The following is a 24323-nucleotide window of genomic DNA, read 5'->3' as shown; positions in this document are numbered from 1 at the left end:
TATTAATTAAGAAATGTATTTTAAACGTTTAAAAGCCACAAATCGTTATCAGAAAGTTATCTCTTTCATTACATTGAGATCAAAGTGCTGATTCACCATCCACACTCTCATACAATGGTTGCTCATTCTTCCTGTTTTGCTGCCACTGATCTGTACCAGCTCCAACCTCTACATATCCACGTGATTCAACACTGCGGTCTGCACCTGTAAGAGCAAATCCGATGTGCTTATCCACAGTAACTCTCTGGTTAATACTAGAGTTGAGTGTCCTAGGTTATTTGGTGATGTAACACAAGACAAGACTCCTAAACACACAAGTCAATAAATCCTAGCTACTCTAGAACTCAAAGTGAAACACATGACATTCCAATTACAATAGCTAGGTTCTTGTAAAACTATTGTTAGAGCAGTCAGAGCCAATACTCATGCATTTTTCCACTTATTTGGCACCTGTCAAAATCGTGTAGTCATGGCCACTAATTAGATCTATGGTAGTGTTCTGTCAACAAAATACGACATTAGTGATGACCTGTAAATCTCCGACTGCAAATAATTATTAGAGGTGCCAGTTCATAATTCACCACTCACGCGTAAACACGCCCACACAAACTTGATTTCAAGTTGTGCCACGATTTCAAATTATGTCATAACGAAGCAGAGCAAGCCAACATCTTATGCAGCACCACGTTCTATGACATACAGTCTTTGTGACAGACACCGAGTACAGGTGTACACTTGCTGTAGTTATAGAGTTAGAGTATACGGGTACTGAATGACAAGGAAAAGAAATACTAAAAGGTTGACAAAGAAGGATTAACCCTGGTTTTCGGTATCAAAAAGTTCCACAAATATATTTTCGGGAGGAACAGCACATTGTTCACAGATCACAAAACCACTGTTGGGTTTACTGAAGGCGGAGAAAGGTATTTCAGCCACGGCATCAGCCAGGATGCAGCGTTACGCATTAAAATTGGCAGCATACCAGTATATGTGATCTGCGATACCGAGAAAAGTCCAAACACAGTGATGTGGATGCATTGAGCCCACCAGACCATTGGCAGAAATACCTGAGGAAATCATTTTAACCATGCAACAATTAGACGCTTTGCCAGTTACAGCCAAACAGATTGCAAACATGACATCTCAAGATCCCTGTTTCTCGGGTACAGCACTGGATGCTAACAGGTTGGCCACGCCAGTCGCCAAGGAGACAGGAGGACTCCCAGTTTGCAGAATTGCCGGCTCTGTGGCAGAGACAAGGGGAACTAACATTACAGCAAGGATGTTACATTGTGGGGACATCGCATGGTGATACTCACCAAAGGCAGAACAAGGCTACTGGAGACACTACATGAAGGGCATCCAGGGGTCTGTTGGACCAAAGCCCTGGCAAGGAGTTTCTTGTAGTGGTCTGGAGTGGACACAGCCATAGATCAAATAACCAAGGCATGCCTGACATGTCAGAAACAAAGAAGTCACCAATGAGAGCCCATTACAACTATGGGGATGGCCACAAAAGCCTTAGACACGGCTCCATATTGATTATGCCAGGCCGCTCATGCTCTGTCCAAGTGGATGTACACATAGTCAGCGCAGCCACCAGCCAAGCCACTATTGATAAAGTTAGAGCCTCAATAGCCATACATGGAATTCCGGAGAGGATTGTCTTGGATAACGGCAGTTGTTTTTACGAGTACAAAGTTTGAATCGTTTAGCATGTCAAATAGAATCACTCATACCAAAACAGCCCCCTACCACCCAGTCTCCAATAGACTGGCAGAGCGAGGAGTACAAACATTTAAGAAGGAGATGAAGAAGATAAAGAGAGGAATGTTAGAAGAAAGGATGCAAAAGTTCCTGATGGCCCTCCGAAACACGCCACACACTACACCACAACAAAAGTGACACCGGTGGAATCGCTGTTATTATTGTGAATTGAAGACCCAAAACGTTGCTGGACCACATCCGTCTCAATCTCTCAGCCGAGGTGAGGTCAAAACAAGCTACCAGCATAACCAACACAGCAAGGACAGGAGCTTCTTAGCAAGCCAACCATTTAGGTTCAAGACTTTCGACCAGATCCAAGATAATTAGTGGCTACAATTGAAAGCCAGCAGACCTCTGTCTTTCTGCTGTCAACTACCAACAGGACAACTAGTGAGACAACACCAAAACCACATTCGCAACCGACTACTAGAAAGCAGTGATGATGTAACAGACATCAAAGGCACAAGACCGACTCCAATAGGAAGAAGAGAACCAAATTTGGAAGACGCCGGAAATAAAAGAGCCCTACAACAGAACAGAACACCAAGTGATCGAGCAAAAGGAGCGAAACCAGACAACTAGACAAAAAGATGGAGGCTAAAAAGACAGCAAACTCTCAATCAGTCTGGAGCTGCCTACAACTCCAAGAGCTCGAAAGGATTATGAAGTGGGGTACACTGTTCTCAACGCGTGAGGAAGCCGCCTGAAAGACTGGTGTTGTTTTAGCTGTTGCTTTGTTTGGTATTTGTTTAGCTTATATTCTAGTTACTGTCAGGGGAGGAACGTAGTAGTTAGCGGGGCTAATCCGGGAACTTCAATGTGACGTAAGCCGAACTATACATGTAATAAGCACAGTGGTAAATATACTACAGATACCTATAAGGACCGGCTACAATTGAAATACAGGCTACAATTAGTGGCACACGATGCCGTAGTGATGTTTCTTCTACAGAAATTCAACAACTGCAATTCAGATGTATGCATTGGTACACTGATAAGCTAGTGTAGAGCTTCATACGTGGTAAATGTTTCGGATGCCATCGTGATAATGCTTTGTGCTCCATCCATTTTTGGGTCACGTGCAACAGGAAAAACTCGAGAAATCGCGTTGTCGTTCTATTTCAAACTGGTAAATGGTGGCTGTGTGGATAAAAGCACGATTTCAAGTTTGGGTGAGTGGGTTTGCGTGAGCGGGCACTTTTAACTCTAACAGACACAAAGTCTTTCTATTAGGTTAATAAGTAGACATGAGCTGTTGCTTGGTTATAAACATGGTTAATGCGCATGTATTGTCTAGCCATATAGATTCACATAAGCAATTAGACATGTGAAGGCTCTTCATGATTGAGTGGATAACAATGACTAGTAAATATACTTTTATTAACTCCTGATAATTGAACTAATCAGGCCTGTAAGAAGCATTTCAAAAGTGGTCCGGCTTAATGCACGCTAAGAGAATGCGGTCCAAGAATAGCACGCCAAGAGAACAGTCTTCCAGCCAACTGATATAAACATATTAGTTATTTAACTCAATCATATATATTTCAACCTACAATTTTTCCAATCATTGACTGTCCTAAGTACAGATAATTATTGAAAGGTAGTCCAGCCAAAGCCGGACTGATCGGACCAATTCTTACAGCTCTGAATCAAGCCTCTGCTGGGCTCTCGTGAAAGTTATTCACTCTAGAAAAAGTGGTCCGGCCATGACCGGCTCCAACGGCCCTGATTACAGTATTACAAGTCCAAAACATTTTGAGCAAATGATGGGTATGTAGGGATGGGTATGTACTTATGTCATTTATGCCCATCTCCTACATCACATTCACAACTGCTGCAAGCAATATAGGTAAAAAGATTGTGATGTAGGAGATGGGCATAAATGACATAAGTACATACCCATCCCTATATACATACCCATCATTTTCTCAAAATGTTTTTGGACTTGTTTCATATATTTTTAGCTATGTTAAAAGTATATAACGCGAGCATGTGTGTGTGTGTGTGTGTGTGTGTGTGTGTGTGTGTGTGTGTGTGTGTGTGTGTGTGTGTGTGTGTGTGTGTGTGTGTGTGTGTGTGTGTGTGTGTGTGTGTGTGTGTGTGTATGCCCCGAAGATGGAAATGACAGTTTTAGTAAACCGAGTGCATACCATTTTGAACATGTGAGAATACTTTCATGCTCAAAACCCCAGGAGAGACCACATCGAGGTTGCACTCTCTGTCCCGCCCCCTCCCACCCTAGGCCACGAATTCCAGGCTGTAATTAGACGCTGCACATTCCAGTTTAGCTACGGTATCTCTTTTCAAGTGACCTTATTGTGATGTGGAGATGGGCATAAATGACATAAGTACATACCCATCCCTATATACCCATCATTTTCTCAAAATGTTTTTAGACTTGTGTAGTTTGAAATGGAAATGACAGTCCTAGTAAACATGTGCAGCTCGGCCGGGATTTCGATCTTTGATTGCATCTCTAGACAACTCCCACATTACGCTCAGCATACACGGAAGTACGTAGCAGCTGACGGATGTATGTAATAACACTGATTGCATCTATAAACAACTCCCATTACCTAGGGTTCCACGGAAGAGATACACGCTTACATGCACAGAGAGTCAGACAGGACGCCGCGCCGTTGAACATAGTGGTACTGTACATGTTCAACTACACGCAACTGTAAGCAGCATGTAGCAGCAGGTGGAAGTAGCAGCTAGGCTTCCAAACGGTAGTCACATGTACACATGTGACTGGAACAACATGGCGTTGTGGGAAGCAGTACGTGGAACTGCATGGCAGCAGTTGACTGATACAAGGTGATTTTGCACATTTCTAGCTGTTGGGTCAGTGCAATTCTTCAGACAAGAGCAAATCGTTTGGTGTGACTCTCATTGTTGTAGCTGCTTCGAGTGAGACGCTAGCCTGGCTGACAAAATTGAAATGTGAAATGTGAAATGTGAAACAATAAATCAGGGTTTTTACTTGCTGATAGCTGGCTTCTGAGGCGCATAGTGTCAGCGGTGATAGTCTGGCAACCATTAGAAATGTTTGAAGTTGAGCGCTATGTGGGTCCGAGATCTCTGTAAGGAGGTATGAGAGATCCGGTTCGGATGTGTTTGGATACTTTTGTATGGGCCACCATTTTAGATTCTTCGCATCCCTACATAGGGAGTGTTACCGCACTCCCTGATATCAGAATCTGTTGTTTGTACTTGTTTCAATAAACATAACAAAAATAAAGTAGCTATACAAAAACAATGTCACCATGAACAAAGCCTTGACAAGTAGTAATTAATTTCTATAGTATGCAATTTCACATCATGTCAATATTCTCACCTGTAGTAGCATATGAGCTATTAACTGTCATCATCTCATTGCTTTTCTCCAGCCATTCACTTGTTCCAGATGTTGCTTTAGAATTGGCAATAACACTATCATATTTCATAGGCACCAAAGATTTTGACTCATTTCTTGTGCACCTGTAATTTTTCCTGTATCAAACATACCATCGTAAAAGTTCAATATTACAAATATTTGTAACTTAAATATTTCACCTCAGAAAAATGAAAAGTACGATGATTAGCATGAGAATGATGACACTTAGTGTAACAGCAATTATTACTGAGTTTGATACTCCTCCAGACAATGACTCATTTTCTGTAGACACAGTCGTGTGCCCTACATTCATTCACAAACTAACTCCAACACTATGTGCAATTTAACATAATTAATAACCAAATACATGTACATCTAATTGTCTATAACTAGGAATGGAAGCTGTGTTTACACCCTCACTTAATTTCCAGGCGCGTACATACTTATGGGAGTTCGGGGAGGGGGTGAGAACGAACCGACCCACTTCAGTCAGAGGTTGGCTTGTACCTCTGCATGTATATGACCAAATCGATCAGTCAATGGCGGATCCAGAAGTGTTTAAGCCGAAGGCACAAACTTGTAGTCTGGATATTTTCAATGTATAATAATATTATAAATTGTGATTTTTCGTTATTAGAGCTTTAGCTGTCTCGCTGTATTAACTTAAACAACAATTACATTACTCCTATACCCAACCACCTAGATTTTGTCCTATTTGTTAACTGTCAAAGCTTGAATCTTCCAACTCATCTTGCAATTTAATCTGGCATCTAAGACTTTCCTTTGGCAATGCAATCTCTACTACCAGGGGCAACTGCCCCCAGTGCCCACCCTGCATCCGCCTCTGCAGTGAATTTGCATGCAATATTTACACCAGCTGTATACAGAAGCTGCTGAAGTGCTGGCCTGCATGGGTCCCACGTTCAAGATGCAGATTTAGACTCCAAGAATCTTTGGCCTGCAATGTGCAGTGTATATCATGATTACATGTACACTATGCACATTTACAAATGTCTTCCAATGCACCTACCTCGTAACTAGTAAATAAATTCATTAGAATAGAGCATGTTGAGCTGACTAGGAGGTCCACTAGAGCATTACAAGAACCGACCCATAAAATGCCCCAGGTATGCCCCTGCTTCCACAGCTATGAGCGGGCCTTCTGAATACCATGTACGATATGATTAATGGTTGCAAAGAATTACGAATATACATGCTATTTTCTTTCTAAACATGCTACGTGTAAATTTATCTAAAATCATAGCAACTGTCATTTCACGTAACGACGAAGTCTGTAGTCATTACAGTACAATATCGAGAGTTATCACACATGGAACGTAAAATCGCTCATGGTTATGTACTGTTAGATTCTCGTATAAATATTGCAAACCCAAGAAAGCGGTTGATTTCACATGAGCAGTTGCAGACAGGTAAGTTCTGTTGTCTACTTCCGACAAGATATGGCAATTACAAACATAAATTACACTGTTCTGGTAAGAAACTCTTTCATGAACATTTCTTGGATCTAATTGAGCCTCGTCACGACTCTCACGCTAGTCTTCCAGTGCCCGTATGCACTTGGAATCATCATACAAGCACCGGACAAGACTAGCACGAGAGAGTCTGGGGAAAAGGCTAGATCTGATTGGCTGTTCAGCCATTGTCTCTGGAAATGGTAAAGCAATTCTGCTCAGTGATTGGGCCCCACACAGGAAGCCTACGTGGCACATTCCTGCAGCATGACAGACAAAGTCAGGCAGCCAGCCACATATCCCAATAAAACAGTCAGCCACATCCGCACACCAGAAGTTGGATCAGTCCTGTAGGTTTAGCGTAAGCTACTCGCCAAGTCTTTTGATTTTTACAAAGTCACGTTTCTTATGGCTCACAGCTTTCAACTAATACGTTTAGAGTAGCATACTCTAAACGTATAAGACTGACCTTCCGGTCTAGCTCAATCTGCAAGCTATGTGGCGGGCTGGCTGACTTTTTGCCTGTCGTGCACACTGCAGAAATGTGCCTCGCCTCTTGTGTGGAGCCCAATCACAAAGCAGTATTTCCTTTATGTTGTATGTGGCAACCACAGACAATGGCCAAACAGCCAATCAGATCCACCAAAATGATCGATCGTGAAAGAGCTTCGTAACAGAACAGTGTAATGGGTGGAAATAAGCAACAGAACTTACCTATCTGCAACTGCTAACGCAAAATCAATTGCTTTCTTGCCTTACGATGTTTATACGAAAACCTAACTGTCACATAATGCAACCAGGAGCGATTGTATGTCCCGTATGTGACAACAAACTTTGACTACAGCTGCAGACATGGCAGTCATGCAAAAGGACTGCAGTCGCTATATAGATTTTACATGTAGCACATTTAGAAAAAATAGCGCCTAAATTCGTAATTCTTTGAGACAATTCTAAATTTCTATCACGGTTTTTAGAAAGCTCATAGCTGTGGCAGCGATGGTAGACAGTAAAATGTTTGTCTCACTTATAGCCTTACTGACTGATGAGAACTCCTGCACCTATAAAGCACAAAAATTGCAAAATTACAATATAATAACTATATTAAACCAGTACATACCCCATCATCTCCAATCCCAATGACGCGGATATATACCAGATATGACCGTCCTGGCTGTAGTGGTCCATTTGTGTACTCTATACCTCCAGCAGACACCACTGAACTATTTCCAATTATAAACTGACGTCCGACTATGTTCTTCTTGTAGTGATCATATTCATATCGAGCTGCCACATACCAAACCCTACTCTTGTCATATGGTTTAATATCAGGTGGTATATTATCTGCCTCATCACCATCAGATCCGGTCACATCCTCGTGCACAATAAAATCAACATACCTACAACAAGTCAGATTAGAGTCTCACATGCAATTCGCTCAAAACATATGCCAGCACTTTATTGGACCATTGGAATCATCAACACTTGGAGGCACCAATGTTATAGTTGTTGCTGATGGTCTTGTGTCACCAGCTAATGGTTTATCTGGTTTAAGAGGAGGAGACCGAAGAGTTTGCACCTGAATAACGTTGCTAGGCGAACTTTCTGAGTTAAAGTTGGGATCGTTTGTAACTGACATGTAAATGAAGTATGTTGTGTATGGACTAAGATTCATCAACGTGTATGCATTTCGACTAATGGGAATGTCAGGTGATGTGTCATATTGCAAAGTATCAGTGCTATAGTAAACCTACAAACACAGAAACATTGAAGTACAAAACAGCAAATGCCTAAATTAAACGTGCATGTACTGACTGTGTAAAAGTGAAGGATGCCATTCGAGTTCATGGGAGAATCCCACTGAATAGAAACTGAATTTGATGTCACACTTGAATTTCTCACATGCTGAGGTGCAGTTGGTGCTGGATATACAAAGACAACCAGTACATAGACAGTTTAGTACCAAACTTGGTGTAGCTGCTAACTAAATAACAACTCACTTATTGCATGTGCTGCTACTCTTATTGATGCTGCTGGTCCAATTCCAATGGTGTAGGCTTGAACTGTGACGTCATAATATGTTGATTCTTGCAAGTTGCTAATCACCTGGCTCAGCCCTTTTACACGATTAAAACCCATTTTGGTTCCACTTCCGTCTGCTAGCATGTATTCAACAATGTAATATCGAACAATTCCATTTGGTGTGGTGGGTTCCCTCCAACTCACATTAACTGTATGAGGTGGATCAGTAGCAAATGTCACGTCACGTGGTGCTGTTGCAGGAGCTGCAATGACCCACATATACATGTTAGATGATATCCACCAACATTATAACATAATGTAGTAAACTACTTTTATACTGTATAAGTATACTGTTTTTGTCATTACTTTATACTAATGTTAACAAAATCCTTGATCAAATTGAGGCATGTTTGATTGACCGTTTCCAGAACAGGAAATCTTTCAGATGCACAGTTGATTAATCGCTGACCTTTACTGAAAGACTGTTCCGTCTCTTTCTCCTCTTCTTCCAACTCTTGGTTAGAAGAGTCTGAAAGAGAGGTGTGGTTACATATCTATCTTCTGCATGCTTAGTGAACGACCATATTGACAAACTAATAAAGAACAAACAACTGAGCATGCACAGATGGTAAGGCTCTTCTAGAGAGGAAACAATGTTCGATTGACTCTATATAATCATTCAATCTCTTCCAACTCCTTCGAATTGAGTGCCTTAATTCTAAAGTCTTCAATTCACTTCCGGAAGAGGTCAATCAGCATGCCCCATAATTAAAGTTTTGATGACATCTAAACACGCATGTTGCATATACAGTAGTACAAACTTACCATCTTCCGTTGTCTTGACAACAATGGCAGCACTTCTTTGTCCTTCCAACACCTTACCATCATGAGACCGAACGTTCACTACTGCCACCTCAACACTGTATTGTGTAAACGGGGTGAGCATGGTTAAATTGGCCAACGTGGCTGTTACATTCAGTCTCTTGTGCCCATCCACATTTCTCACTTGACGAACACCAATTGGTTTGTAGTAAACAAAGTAATAGTGAGGAACACCATTAGGTGTACTGGGAAGTGACCAAAAGACAACAAACCAGCGAGCAGAAGCATTTCCTGATAAACTCACTGAAGTGGGAAAACCAGGATCTAATAAATACAGCAAATAACACAATCACAATACATAAGTAAACCCCTTAAATTAGAAAAACGTTACAGCCTTCAGCAGTAGTCACAGGCACCACATTGACAGCTGCTGAACTTCTAGGTTCGTAGCCATGCCTGTTGCTTGCTGTTGCTCTAAATCTGTACTTTGTAAATGGACTGAGACCAACAACAACAAACGGTTGAGGATCAGAAGCACTGAATTCTCTTTGTTCCCACTGCATGTTGTTGGTACCACTATCCAACTGATATTCTATACAATATTCAGTTACACTTGAATTTCCATTTTCGGGACAGTTGACTTTGACATTCACTTCAGAGTCATTATAGCTTTTGACTGACAACACAACACATCTCTGTGGAGGACCTAAAACACACCACATATAGTTAACTAAACATACAAAATGTCAACAAATATGTGCAAAAAAACCTTACCTTCAATTGTCAACTGTACTGATGCACTACTGGACCTAGCACCAGCCTCAATAGTGTTACTAGCAACACATGTGTATGTCCCTTCATCTTTAAATTCAAGTGATGTTAATTCCAGAGTAGATCCTGTTGCACTCTTGCCTCCTCTCCATTGATAATCTGGAGAGGGATTACCACCAGCAGTACAGTTTAAAGTGATACTTTGTCCTTTCACACCCACTGGATTGGATGATTTAATTTCAACAAATTCAGGAGCATCTAACAACACATCACTTTTAACAATGCACCATGAAATGTTACCAAACCAACTCACATTTGACATCAACTGATGTAGATGAAGACATATCACTAGCACCATACTTGTTAAAAGCCCTGCACTTGATTAATCCTCTATCTGAACGCTTCACATATGCAAATTTCAATTTCCCAGTAAATCTGCCCACACCATCAATATTCGTTAAATTTGTCACTCGAGTGTCTACTGCAATAGCTGCATCAACTCCATTCTCTTTTCTGTACCATCCAAATGTAATGTCTCCTCTCAGACCAGAATACTGTGAAGCTGTGCAACTTAACTCTTGCACTGACAACTCATCAAAAGTAACTCCTGGTGACTGCCCAGCTGTTGGTGCACCTGCAATCATATCATAAACTTGGCAACGACAATAGGAGACATTAATGTTGTACCCTTAGATGTCCAACTATAACTACCAAAATCAATGAAGAAAGCACTACAGTGCTGAACCCTAGGCACGGAAAAATTGACCCCTTTCCAGTTCCCGGTACTTTGGTTGTACAGTAGAATTACCAATGTGCTTCCAAACGCACTGTAAAGCAAGAAACATACCTATGTGTGTGTTCCTAAAACACCCATCGATTGATTTTAGCCGCAAAAACGAGGCACAGGTACGTACTCCAATCACAACGCCTAGGGCTAACAACACCAAACAGTTGCTGCACAGGTACTGGCAAGCACCTACTTGCAAGCATGTACAAATTAGCACCACGTGCACGTCACTAGACACAAGCAAACCAACACTTGTTTATACAGGTGGTTAAGAAAGGACAGGCAGTCTTATCATCAAACGGTGGTGCTTTGTCGCAGGTTCACTTACTCTCTGTTCACTTAATCTCCATTCACTATGACCTTGAAGGTACACTCGAAAGTAATGATCAGTAATCAAAATTGGAACGTCCTGCATGACTCCGCCTATACTACCAAACAAACTCCAACAACCATATGTCGAGATTACATGAGCAATAACAGTGTGAATGCATGCTATACATTCCAAAGTTGTTTACAAGTTCCGTCAAATCTTCGAGCTGGTATTCCGTCGAGTCGGTATTTCTGTCGAGTCGGTCGGTCGCCACTCCCGGTAAGACTACTATATAACCCTCGCTACGCCTATAATAGCCTAGTGGTTAGAGTTCTGGTTATCTGACCATGATGGTCTGGGTTCAATCCCAGGTGGCGACAGCAACATAGTGAAATGAGTCTGTTACTTCTTTCTCGCTGTCTATTTGGCTATGTCTGTAAGAGTAGACTTGTTTCCGTCAAAGCATAGTTTCTGTGAACTGGCATGGGGACCATTGGCAATGAGGATCGTGCTTTCCTGATGATCATTGATATCTACTGGCCATGCTGTTCAGAGCTGGTGAAATCCTCACAATGCATGCAATGATCGATAAGCCAGTTACTAGCGCCATATGGATTACACAGGAACATGTACGTCTCTGCGACTTACCTGCTGGGTTGGTGGGTGCCGATCAGTGCACTTTGTAGCCATTCAATTCTTTAGTTTAGTTAAAATTAAAAAGTACTTACTGCATTTCAATTTTTGGACCAATTTTAACTAAAAATTAAAATTAAAAAATTAAAAATTGAGTCACTGCATTTAAGAAATTCAAAAATACAAAATTGAAATGACAGCTGCACTTTCCGACCAAGTATATTCATCTAGTCTTCAGTGACAGCACCTAGAGGTGATAAATGATTGTTGGCACCATCTCCTCCAAGGTGTACACACTAGGTGACAATTGACAGAGGAACCACTCAAATTGCATGTACTGCTGATGTAATAATTGAAAAGTGGTCCGGTTTTAACCGGACTGGCGACTCCTGAACCTTCAGACGCAACAACTAATTGTAGTAATATACAATAAATGCTGTTTCCATTTCAAGTTTAAAATAAAAATTATTATGACCTTAATCCATCAAATTCCTACAGCAGGTAGCAAATCTATTGACCCCTTTGTCACTTTATCACCATGCCAACAAACTGACATAAGCAATACTTAATATTTGTTAAATGCTGAAATAACTCAGCCTTCAGTGCATACAAGATACAAAAAACATTTAAAATGTATTTACGTAGGAATAGCCCCGTAAACCAGCAAACAGTGAACACACTAAGTGTGGATGGTTCAAAGCTGTGCCATATAAATGCCCAGCTCCAACAGAAAGCAACTGTCAGATGGCTGTATTGACTAATTTAGCTGCAGTCCATTCACTGAATCTGTAATGTGTTGGTTAGAATTTGTAGGCCTTGCTGACACTGCTCACAGATGAAATGTCACATGATATTCACAGATACTAAGAGTTAATTTTAATAGGAGCTTTCTAATAAGCCATATTTTCCATGGACTACTTAGCGGAGTATTATATAATATGTCTCAGTCCCGCATATTCACTGTGTAAATAATGTGTGAATAATACATTGGCTGATGCACTTTCTCGCGGACAGGTGGAGACGTTCAAGACCCTAACCACGCTGGCAGATCCGAAACCAACACCACTACCAACCAATTGGGAATCACTCTGGACCACACCGTTTGGCAGTTTCAACGAGCAGCAGCAGCCCTGTCAACGCTGGCGGCCTACACTACCAGTACGAGACAATTTAACAACTTTTGTCAACGGTTGGAGATACCTCCCATGCCGGCTTCAGAGACAACACTTTCAAGATTGGCAGCATTTAGTGCAAGGGCGGTTGGAGCGGAGACTATCAGAGTGCATTTATCTGCGGTTCATCACTTTCACATCCAGGCAGGTTACGCCAACCCACTCCAAATGACACCTCGTTTACAGTTGGTTCTCCGCGGTATACGGAGGTCACAAAAACTTCCCCACAAGAAACCACTTCGGCATCCGGTCACGTTCGCCAGTCCTCAGGAGTCTGAAGACGTCACTACGCACCTATGATAAGCTAATGTATTGGGCAGCATTCACAACAGCTTTCTTTGGTTTCATGCGGGTCTGAGAATTTACAGCAGCAAACAGCACATCGTTCAATGAGCGAACACTGCAGAAAAGACGTTCAGTTAAGGAAGACATGATGGTGCTCCACTTATGGATGTCCAAGACAGACCCATTTCATCATCGCTGCAATGTAGTACTGGTGCCCCGTACGTGCATTTAAGTGGTATTTCGCAGTCCAGTGGATGGACGTTGGCCTCCCGTTCTTCTGCTTCCAGTCACGTGCATTCATGTCGAGAGACAGACTTTCTTCTCAACTATGACCTTTGCTGGATACGTGAGCATGGACTCCAGCTAATACACCTCCCAGAGCTTTCGCATTGGGGCAGCTTCCAGTGCAGCGGCTGCTGGACTACTGGAACATTTGATCCAAATGATGGGCTATTGGACCTCTGACTGCTTCAAGACGAATGTGAGATCGGATATACAAGTGTTATGATCTGCAGTGTGTCGCTTATTAAGGCCATACTGACATGCAAAAATCAAAAATTATTTTAAATTTTTATATAATAGTTATTTTAGAGTCTTAAAAGCAAGGTTTCTATAAGAAAATTGCACCAAAATGTGCTTCCGGTTTATTGCATCTGGTTTTGAGCAGTAGATTTGGAGTGTGTACATATGACGTAAAAGTGAGAACGGATCACAAAACGTTTTAATGACTAGTTCAGGCAGTGAATGCCACAGAGCAAGCAGCTCTAGTGATGAAGACGGCGGCGATATCAAGAAAGCTTTGCACGATCATACTCTTCATGAGGTAGAATCGTTAGCGGGCAAAACACAACTGTTTACGGTTATGTCAGCCTCTGGAATTGTCGTTGCATGGCGGTTTGAAACGGTCTGTGTGCATAAAACCTTCAGCATTGTATGGAGTAGATAGATACTGGTGATGTGGAAATGGCTCGGAAGACAATGAAAGTGAAGCCGTAGAATAGGTGAAGCTGTCTAATTTTGAGCCTGTCGCTGGTGAGACGTCTTCGCTGGTAGCACCCAAAGACAAGCAAAAACGAACGACTACTTGATTTATTGTGGTATTAAACAGCTTAGGCTGATATTACAAGCCATGTAGTGGAATTTTGTTTAGGTGTACAACTATGTAGTTGTGGTTACTGACCTCTGGTCATCATTGTGGGTGTTGCCAGGACGTACTTGGAAATCATTGACAAAACTGCATCACTGAACACCCAGGATTCTCTGGCCTCTGCCTAGATGTGTGGGTTCTGCAGACTGCATATATACAGCAGGACTATGGCATTGCATAAACTGATCCTCCTCCAATTCATGAGAAACAATTCTACCAACAATGCTGACTTCATCAATGGATTTCTGTGCTGCACAGGAGATATACAGATATACTTCTTACCATCAATTAGCAAGATGGTGTAAACTGGCTGTAATGCCTCTTGTCAGCAGTTAGAAGATTCTGTACACCATAGATATTGTTCAGTGGCTCATAGTAATCAATTTAATTCATCACTACATGTACATTTCTGTAAAGTCTAAATACAACCGGCTGTCTTTCTTTCATGTTTTCGTACGTCAATCCCATCTTTCTTGGTTTTCCAACTGCTCAGGCCTCGCACTGGCTCAATCAAATGCACAGTATTCGTCTCAATTTCGGTGCCATAGCCTAAACTAAATTGCTCGCACAATCCTGGCTCATCTTCAAAGCAGTCTACTTCAAAATAACAACTACACAACATGGAAGAATCACTTCACACCTCCTTCCACCGTACTATAGCACACAGCTGCCACACATCGTCTAATCACTTGTGCTAACATGACATCCGTTCTCACTTTTACGTCTTATGTACATGCCCCGAATCTCCTCGAAACCGGAAACACATTACGATGCAATTTTCTTATAGAAACCTTGCTTTTAAAAATCTAAAATTATTTTTCCTGGTATTTTTCCTGGTATTTTTCCCGGTATGTGTTTAGAACTACCATATAGAAATTTAAAATAATTTTGATTCTTGCATGTCAGTGGTCTTTTAATTAAGCGAGCGGAAATAATAGAAATATATCAGCAATTGTTTGTGTTGCATTCGGTTCATGTCTTCATCTTGCTTGGTGCCTGGACAAGCTGACGCATGCTGACGCTTGCTTGGGAGGATGTTTGGGGGCATGCCCACCAGGCAACAGAGCAAGCAGCAGTCCTTCAGAGTATGGGCATACCCTTGACAACAGGTGGTATTTCTTGAGACAACATTATTGCTAGGTATGGTGGCAGCTGCCAGGCAGCAGCGGGTTCTTCATGCAGTCAGGCGACAGTGGCAGGCTGTGGTCTTGCGTGCCCAGCGTTGGGTGGTGCATAGATCAGCCTCAGTAACCAGAAGCTGTCTCCCCGAGTAAGCTCACAGGTGTCTATCAATGACAATGCGTCAAGAAGGAGAATTAATTATATATTTAATTATCAAACCTAACACAAGCAAACTACATAACACCTTTCCTTTCATAACACACCCAGTACATAACATAACACTGCCCTTACATGGTGGTTGTTTGCTGTCACAGTTCTCAGTTGGCGACCCCACACAGTCCATTCCATTGTGTTGCTTAAGACGTCCTCGTGTACGACTATGAGTTCCAAAACTACACGATGATGTACAATTTGACCATGAGCTCCATTCACAGTTTACTAGAGACAACAAAACAATTACTATACAACACTAAACACAACTATGTTCCTGTATCTATACCATTGACGTTCAGTGTAAATGACTTTGACACTATAGAGCCATCAGTTGCAGTATATTGGCATGTATACACTCCAATGTCAGAGGTACTAGCTGACTTGATGTAGAGCCGCTGCACACCATTCTCGTACACCTGATATACACCAGTATTCTGTACACTTGATGATCGTACACTATTGGTTGTGTTGTGTTTCCATTGTAAGAGAGCATTAAAGTTGGTCACATCAGGACTGACACCACAATCAATAGGATTAGAGTAATCTTGATTATCATCAGCTGCCACACTTGTCCCTTCAATATGCATATTATTGTCTAGAATAGCAATCTCCAACTCTACAACAAAACACATTTTACTCTTCATTCAACACCTACCTACACCAAAAATTGTCTAACCATAACTGAAAACCACCTCACACACATGAAGAATATCGTTTCTTTGTAAATTGATGTATTTTCCCCAAACTGCTGGATTACAACTAACATTTCTCCAATTCAGAGAGTTGGCACCTGGAACCGTTCCACAATTGTGATTGGCATTCCCATTGTCTGTTAAGTCACTACCAACACGAACATTAACATTTGTAGTTCTACCAGTAGGCAGGATAACCCCAACACTTGACACAAAGTACTCATTCTTCAACTCAATACGAAGCCACTGATTAGTTGCCTTCTGTGTGGCAGCACATAACCGACCATCACTTGCTAAATTACCATCTATTGCCAATTTGGGAAAATGCGTAGTAGTGCTATACTGTGTGCTCAGAGTCACTGTTGCTCCTACACTGACAGCTAAATCAGAAGCCATACCTACACACATCACGTAAACATTAGACACAAAACAATTCTACAATAACAGCAATCATACAAGATGTGACTATGCAACTCTCAGTTGACGGTCCTGTACAATTGTGACCACTCGCACTGGCCACTTGACTGATCTGCCGAGTTTTGGTACCCTTTCCACACTGAACACTACATGAACTCCAACCGCTCCAAACACAATCCACTGAAAATGAAACACAACATTGCCATTAAAATATTGCTCACTCAAACTTAACTCACCAAATCAAGAAACAACACATGTTATCATTACTTCTACATAAATGTTATAAAGGTAACTGCACTGCAACAATCAAAGTATTTATTGCATTTTTCGTTAGTTCTTATTGTCCTTATGCCCCCAAAATAAAATTCTTATTTTTGATAGCCGCAAAGTTGCTTCCGGTTGTTTATATCCGGTATAGTAGACGTATACATGGTGTGACATATTAATGGAAACAGAAGCGGCTATAGCGCATGCAGGCAATACCAATGTCTTACAAGATATAAACTTCTGATTGATTGCTGGTTGCAGTAATGTGTTCAGAAAAATGTGTGGCTTTGATTCACTTCTCCAATAATGCCAAGATGTGAAAAAATGGACAGCGCAAGTGAAACAAGTGAGAGCGTCGATGGGATGGGCCAACCGGACATTCAGACCCGTGTAGTGCATATTCAGTCAGAATATTGCAAAACAGACGAAAACGTTACAACGAGCTTTTGGGCTTTTACCCAAAGTAAACTAAGACTCAAGCGTGAAACATCAAGCTGAGCGTGTGATTTGTGTACTAACGAACCATTGAGATGATTACAACAAGATAAGGTATGAGAAAGTCAACAAATTATACAAAAGATGAGAAGGGTCAAAAAAGTGTGATAAATAAAAGGTAAGTCCTGTAGCATTCTAAAGGCACAGTTGCTGAATATACGCACTACATACATATAAACTTGTGGTTGGCCCATCCCACCAATTTCTCAATTTCACCATTTCTTTCACACGTTGGCATTATTAGAGAAGCGACTCAAGACAGAAAAGACTCACTGTCTTTTTGAGCACATTGCTGTAGCAACCAGAGATATTTTATCTCGTAAGACATTTGTATTGCCTGCATCTGCATGCGTTGTAGCCACTTACTTCCATTCCCACTAATACGTCACAGCGTGTACTTCTACTATACCAGATATAACCAACCGGAAGCAACTTTGTACTTCAATATCTTCACAAAACTAACTTCAAATAATTAGTTACTTTGGGGCACACAACGTTAAGAACTAAATAATAAATGCAGTAAAATTTTTTGATTCTTTTGCATTGCAGTTACCCTTTCACTGCAAATGTTACAAACGACACAACATGCACTCAATAACATTTTTTTGCTTAAGTAATTCAATACCAAAATATGATAAAGCTGCTTTGCATAATATACATAAACAATGAAAACTGCCTAAGTACAAAATGGACTGCAAAATGGCCTATTATGCTTCAGTGTGCATGCACAGAGGAGGCATACTGTAGTCTGTCCGTGTGTCTCTCTGTTAACACTGTATCTACCTGCACGTTAAAATTTATGGAGCTAATAAACGTTAATAAGACTACTGCATTAAGAAGAGTGTACACGAGTTGTGATGTACATACATAGTGACAAAATTTTGACGGGTTAAACTATAGCTAGTTGACTAGTAGTAATTGAACCACTGACTATAAAGGTAGACAATACGAAAGGACAGCTACCATATCTTGTAAGCTGATAGTTGGTGGGTGTAAGCCTGTTGCTAGTGTTCTTCATTTTGGCACATGTAGTCCTTAGTCTTCAAGGAATTTGCTGAGAATATTGGAGTGAATGTTAAGGAAGGCGATAATTGCAGTTTGTTGGCAGCCAATGGAGGGCTTATGGAGTCTGTTGGAACTAGCTATGACACTGATTGTAGGAGTTCAGAATGATTCTGTGGTCCATAAGTTTGTACTAGTCAAGAAGTTTGTGTACGCTGTTTTGCTGGAAAGTGATTTTCTGTCGCAGATGGATACTGTTTTGGGTTATGCTAAGCTAGGGTACCACTCTCCTGCCAGTTTGAAACAAAAATCATCCATTGCTGAAGAATAAACACGAGTTCATGCTCAACATCTGTATCGTTTCTTTATTCAAACCTCTTCCGTCTCTGCCAGCTTTTCCAGCAAAGGTGGAAGACTCTTCCAGAAGAGACAGAAAAGAATAAAGAAACAAGCTCATACACCTCCCACAGTTTCGCATTGGGGCAGCTTCCAGTGCAGCAGCAGCTGGACTACCAGAGCATTTGATATGGACCGTTGGACTTCTGACTGCTTCAAGACATATGTGTACAAGAGAACGGATATGCAAGTGTTGCGGTCTGCGGTACATTGCATGAGCAAGTGGACATAGTAAAAATAAATTGGCAATTGAACTGTACCTTTTTAGGTACGACAGAAATACATCATTCATTCATTCATTTATTGTTTGTGTTGCATTTGGTTCATGTCTCTATCTTGTTTAGTGCCTCAACAGGTTGACGCATGCTGATGCTTGGGAGGGTGTTTTGAGGCAGCCTCACCGAGATGCAGAGCAAGCGGCAGCCCGTCAGAGTATGGGTGTACCCTTAACAGGTGGCATTTCTGGGGACAAGGCTGCCAGGCGACAGTGGTTTGTTTGTGCTGTCAGGTGACAGTGGCAGGCTGCTCTCCTGCGTGCCCACCGTTGGGCGGTGCTTGTCAGAGATCAGCCTTGGTAACCAGAAGCTGTCTCCCCAAGATTGCCTACTGGTGTCTATCAACGTGCAGGGACGGGCATGGTCGATAAGATTGATGCTCAATTTCCTTTGCTCTCTTATAACTGGCGCTCCAGATAGCACTACACATGATCACAAAGAATCCGAAAAAAACCCTGTCAGATATTGGCGTTTTGTTTGGTTTCCTTAAGGCATGGATGATTATAACCACAAAGCTTGAAACTCCAAACCACCTCACAGCTACTTCTTCTGCTGTGCATTTTGCTTGCAGAAGTACTGCCAGCACTTGGCAGCATTTCATCTGCCTGCTTTACACATGGATTGGGTTACGGTGAAAGCTGCAAAGTGCTGGCAGAGCATCTGCAAGCAAAAAATAAATGGCAGAAGGCATGGTTTGAGGTGGTTTGGAGTTTTAATACAAACGAGTTTTACAAATATAGAAAACTAGCTGAATAGCCCATTTCCCACACCGGCAGATTGCTAGTTAATTAATTAATTTTACATGCAAAGGTCATTCGTTGCATGTGTGCGTGTGCATGTGTGTGAGCATGCATGTGTGTGAGCATGCGTGTGCACGTGCGTGTGTGTGTGTGTGTGTGCACACATGCATGCGTGTGTGTGTGTGTGCAACATGACGGTGCATGCATGCCTGCAAAAACAATCTGGCGATCACTTGATTTCTTGATTTTCTGTGGCGCTCACTTTTAGCACCAAAGTGCCTGTTGCTCACCCCCAAACATGCCGAGAAGAAGGTACAATACACCTTGTTTGCATTGTAGGTAGCAAGAACAAGCAATGGTAATAGAAAGTCAAGAAAGTGTAGGTGATCGCCACTTTACCTACCTACAGACTGATGACTGTTCTTTCTCATGGTTTAATTAGTTAGAAATCTACCTACTATTATTTTATTAATTAAACAGTGCAATCTGCTACATTTGTTGACAGTGCCAGTAAATGATTAAAGACTTGCTGCAACTAACATGTCATGATGTGGTACCGAATTGGCAATGTGTGAACAAGACTGGCATAAATGTATTTCAGATGCTGTCCTTGTGTTGATGACCACAGCAAAGCAAAGTTTGACTGGAAACTTTGCAGTAGACAAAAACAACCAAATCAGTTGTACTGTCAGCTAACAAAACTTTCTAAAAGTCAAGTGACTGAGCAAGGAGCATAACTAAAAAAGGCTAATAAAGCACTTACAATTTGTGTGATGTGTGTGCATATGCACATATTTATCTACTTTGTAATGCTTTCAATGTAATCAAATTAGTCTAATCACATCGTAGTATTCAATTTGGTCAACAGACACATGGCTTTCACAAGAACAGTCTATATTAATTTTTGGTCATATTTTTTGCAATCAGAGTCTTGTTGAACACGACCAACTGAAACCTACACGTCTGCAATGGCCAAAGTAAAGGCAATCATTCGTCCCGACTCACTATAAATAATAAGGAACATAACACGGCTATATCCATGTCCCATGTGTCTTGAATTTCAAAAACTTGACAATGACAGACAGTTTGAGTGGTGTTACAAAGTTTGTAGTCACGTGAAATAATAATCACTTTGTATGATTGTAGCTAGACCTTTTCAAGTTGAACGTTTGAGAAACAAAATGGCATCTAAATTTGCAATACTTGGCAATAAGTCAATACTTAATTACTCCAAAGGGACCATAACTGCGGAAGTGAAAGTAGAAACATCCTCAGTTACACGTGAGTAAACCTCTGGGAAGGAAATCATGCTAACCTTCTCGTGCTCTTGAAAAGATCATAGCTTGTAAACCACATAAACAGTGCCATATTGCAAAGATTTGGTGCAAGCACTATTAGGCCTAGTTAGGATTGCCATGAGACACCTGCTGTGTGTAAACATATAGCTGGTGCCCATGAGTGCAACTGTAAAAAGCAGAAACTGTGTTGTCTATAAAGCAGTAGATCTATGGTTCATAGCAAAAAGAAAATTCCAGTGCCTAACAAAGTCAAAAACTGCAGTTATTTCCTTGCAGATCAAACCACAGTAGCAATGCCTACCCAGTAGCGATAAATGGCTCTCGTTTACATAATGCTCGGCCTCTTATCTCTATTTCGACTAGCTAAAAGCATAAACATAGCAGAAGCTTAAATGAGTTTCTAGAAGTTAGTCCAGATCAGAATAAAGGTGTCAGAGCTAGAGAATTGCAAACACAGTTGAATGGACAAACAAATAGACAGACAGACAAACAAACAAATAAACAGACAGACAGACAGACATAATAATATGGCAGACAGACAGACATCTCATCATTACAATACTATTGCACAGTTGAAAACTACAAAACAAACTCAAAGCATCCCGCTAACTATTATCACATGTATGCATGTCTTACCCACAATTACATTCAGTGTAAACGACTTTGACACTATAGAGCCATCAGTTGCAGTATATTGGCATGTATACACTCCAATGTCAGAGGTACTAGCTGACTTGATGTAGAGCCGCTGCACACCATTCTCGTACACCTGATATACACCAGCAGTCTGTACACTTGATGATGGTACATTATTGGTTGTGTTGTGTTTCCATTGTAAGAGAGCATTAAAGTTGGTCACATCAGGACTGACACCACAATCAATAGGATTAGAGTAATCTTGATTATCATCAACTGCCACACTTGCCCCTTCAATATGCATATTATTGTCTAGAATAGCAATCTCCAACTCTACAACAAAACACATTTTACTCTTCATTCAACACCTACCTACACCAAAAATCGTCTAACCATAACTGAAAACCACCTCACACACATGAAGAATATCGTTTCTTTGTAAATTGATGTATTTTCCCCAAACTGCTGGATTACAACTAACATTTCTCCAACTCAGAGAGTTGGCACCTGGAACCGTTCCACAATTGTGATTGGCATTCCCATTGTCTGTTAAGTCACTACCAACACGAACATTAACATTTGTAGTTCTAGGAGTAGGCAGGATAACCCCAACACTTGACACAAAGTACTCCTTCTTCAACTCAATACGAAGCCACTGATTAGTTGCAATCACTGTGGCAGCACATAACCAACCATCACTTGCTAAATTACCATCTATCGCCAATTTGGGCAAATGCGTAGTAGCGCTATACTGTGTGCTCAGAGTCACTGTTGCTCCTACACTGACAGCTAAATCAGAAGCCATACCTACACACATCACGTAAACATTAGACACAAAACAATTCTACAATAACAGCAATCATACAAGATGTGACTATGCAACTCTCAGTTGACGGTCCTGTACAATTGTGACCACTCGCACTGGCCACTTGACTGATCTGCCGAGTTTTGGTACCCTTTCCACACTGAACACTACATGAACTCCAACCGCTCCAAACACAATCCACTGAAAATGAAACACAACATTGCCATTAAAATATTGCTCACTCAAACTTAAGTCACCAAATCAAGAAACAACACCTGTTATCATTACTTCTACATAAATGTTATAAAGGTAATTGCACTGCAACAATCAAAAAGTATTTATTGCATTTTTCGTTAATTCTTATGGTCCATATGCCCCCAAAATAAAATTTTAATTTTTGATAGCCGCAAAGTTGCTTCCAGTTGTTTATATCTGGTATAGTAGACGTATACACGGTGTGACATATTAATGGAAACAGAAGCGGCTATAGCGCATGCAGGCAATACCAATGTCTTACAAGATGTAAACCTCTGACTGATTGCTGGTTGCAGTAATGTGTTCAGAAAAAAGTGTGGCTTTGATTCGCTTCTCCAATAATGCCCAGATGTGAAAAAATGGACAGCACAAGTGAAACAAGCGAGAGCGTCGGTGGGATGGGCCAACCGGACATTCAGACCCGTGTAGTGCATGTTCAGTCAGAATATTGCAAAACAGACGAAAACGTTACTATGAGCTTCTGGGCTTTTACCCAAAGTAAACTAAGACTCAAGTGTGAAACATCAAGCTGAGCATGCGATTTGTGTACTAACGAACCATTGAGATGATTACAACAAGATAAGGTATGAGAAAGTCAACAAATTATACAAAAGATGAGAAAGGTCAAAAAAGTGTGATAAATAAAAGGTAAGTTCTGTAGCATTCTAAAGGCACAGTTGCTGAATATACGCACTACATACATATAAACTTGTGGTTGGCCCATCCCACCAATTTCTCAATTTCACCATTTCTTTCACATGCTTGCATTATTGGAGAAGCGACTCAAGACAGAAAAGACTCACTGTCTTTCTGAGCACATTACTGTAGCAACCAGAGGTATTTTATCTCGTAAGACATTTGTATTGCTTGCATGCGTTGCAGCCACTTACTTCCATTCCCACTAATACGTCACAGCGTGTACTTCTACTATACCAGATATAAACAACCGGAAGCAACTTTGTACTTCAATATCTTCACAAAAGTAACTTCAAACAATTAGTTATTTTGGGGCATGCAGACGTTAAGAACTAAATAATAAATGCAGTAAAAATCTTTGGTTCTTTTGCATTGCAGTTACCCTTTCACTGTAAACTTTACAAACGACACAACATACACTCAATAACATTTTTGCTTAAGTAATTCAATACC

The 24323-nt window shown here is 41.1% G+C and overlaps 1 protein-coding gene across 1 annotated transcript in view; it reads right to left on the bottom strand.

Annotated features, from left to right (window-relative positions):
* LOC134185689 (uncharacterized) overlaps nucleotides 1-24323 on the bottom strand; it is a 34616-nt gene continuing 10293 nt past the window's right edge. Inside the window, exons 6-25 of the mRNA XM_062653543.1 lie at nucleotides 22980-23120; nucleotides 22508-22921; nucleotides 22115-22447; nucleotides 17045-17185; nucleotides 16573-16986; nucleotides 16183-16512; nucleotides 15975-16121; nucleotides 10541-10861; nucleotides 10231-10485; nucleotides 9848-10162; nucleotides 9460-9780; nucleotides 9104-9163; nucleotides 8613-8897; nucleotides 8428-8534; nucleotides 8070-8362; nucleotides 7733-8012; nucleotides 7640-7673; nucleotides 5323-5446; nucleotides 5105-5259; nucleotides 1-204 (exon numbers count right to left, since the gene is read on the bottom strand). Coding sequence (XP_062509527.1) covers nucleotides 80-204; nucleotides 5105-5259; nucleotides 5323-5446; nucleotides 7640-7673; nucleotides 7733-8012; nucleotides 8070-8362; nucleotides 8428-8534; nucleotides 8613-8897; nucleotides 9104-9163; nucleotides 9460-9780; nucleotides 9848-10162; nucleotides 10231-10485; nucleotides 10541-10861; nucleotides 15975-16121; nucleotides 16183-16512; nucleotides 16573-16986; nucleotides 17045-17185; nucleotides 22115-22447; nucleotides 22508-22921; nucleotides 22980-23120 — 4595 coding nt within the window. The 3' untranslated portion in view covers nucleotides 1-79. The remainder of the gene's footprint in view (nucleotides 205-5104; nucleotides 5260-5322; nucleotides 5447-7639; nucleotides 7674-7732; nucleotides 8013-8069; nucleotides 8363-8427; nucleotides 8535-8612; nucleotides 8898-9103; nucleotides 9164-9459; nucleotides 9781-9847; nucleotides 10163-10230; nucleotides 10486-10540; nucleotides 10862-15974; nucleotides 16122-16182; nucleotides 16513-16572; nucleotides 16987-17044; nucleotides 17186-22114; nucleotides 22448-22507; nucleotides 22922-22979; nucleotides 23121-24323) is intronic.

This window comes from Corticium candelabrum, chromosome 10 (assembly GCF_963422355.1).
Source record: "Corticium candelabrum chromosome 10, ooCorCand1.1, whole genome shotgun sequence".
Classification (NCBI taxonomy): Eukaryota; Metazoa; Porifera; class Homoscleromorpha; order Homosclerophorida; family Plakinidae; genus Corticium; species Corticium candelabrum.
The sequence above is the reverse complement of the archived record's forward strand: the minus strand, read 5'-3'. Positions and strand labels throughout refer to the sequence as shown.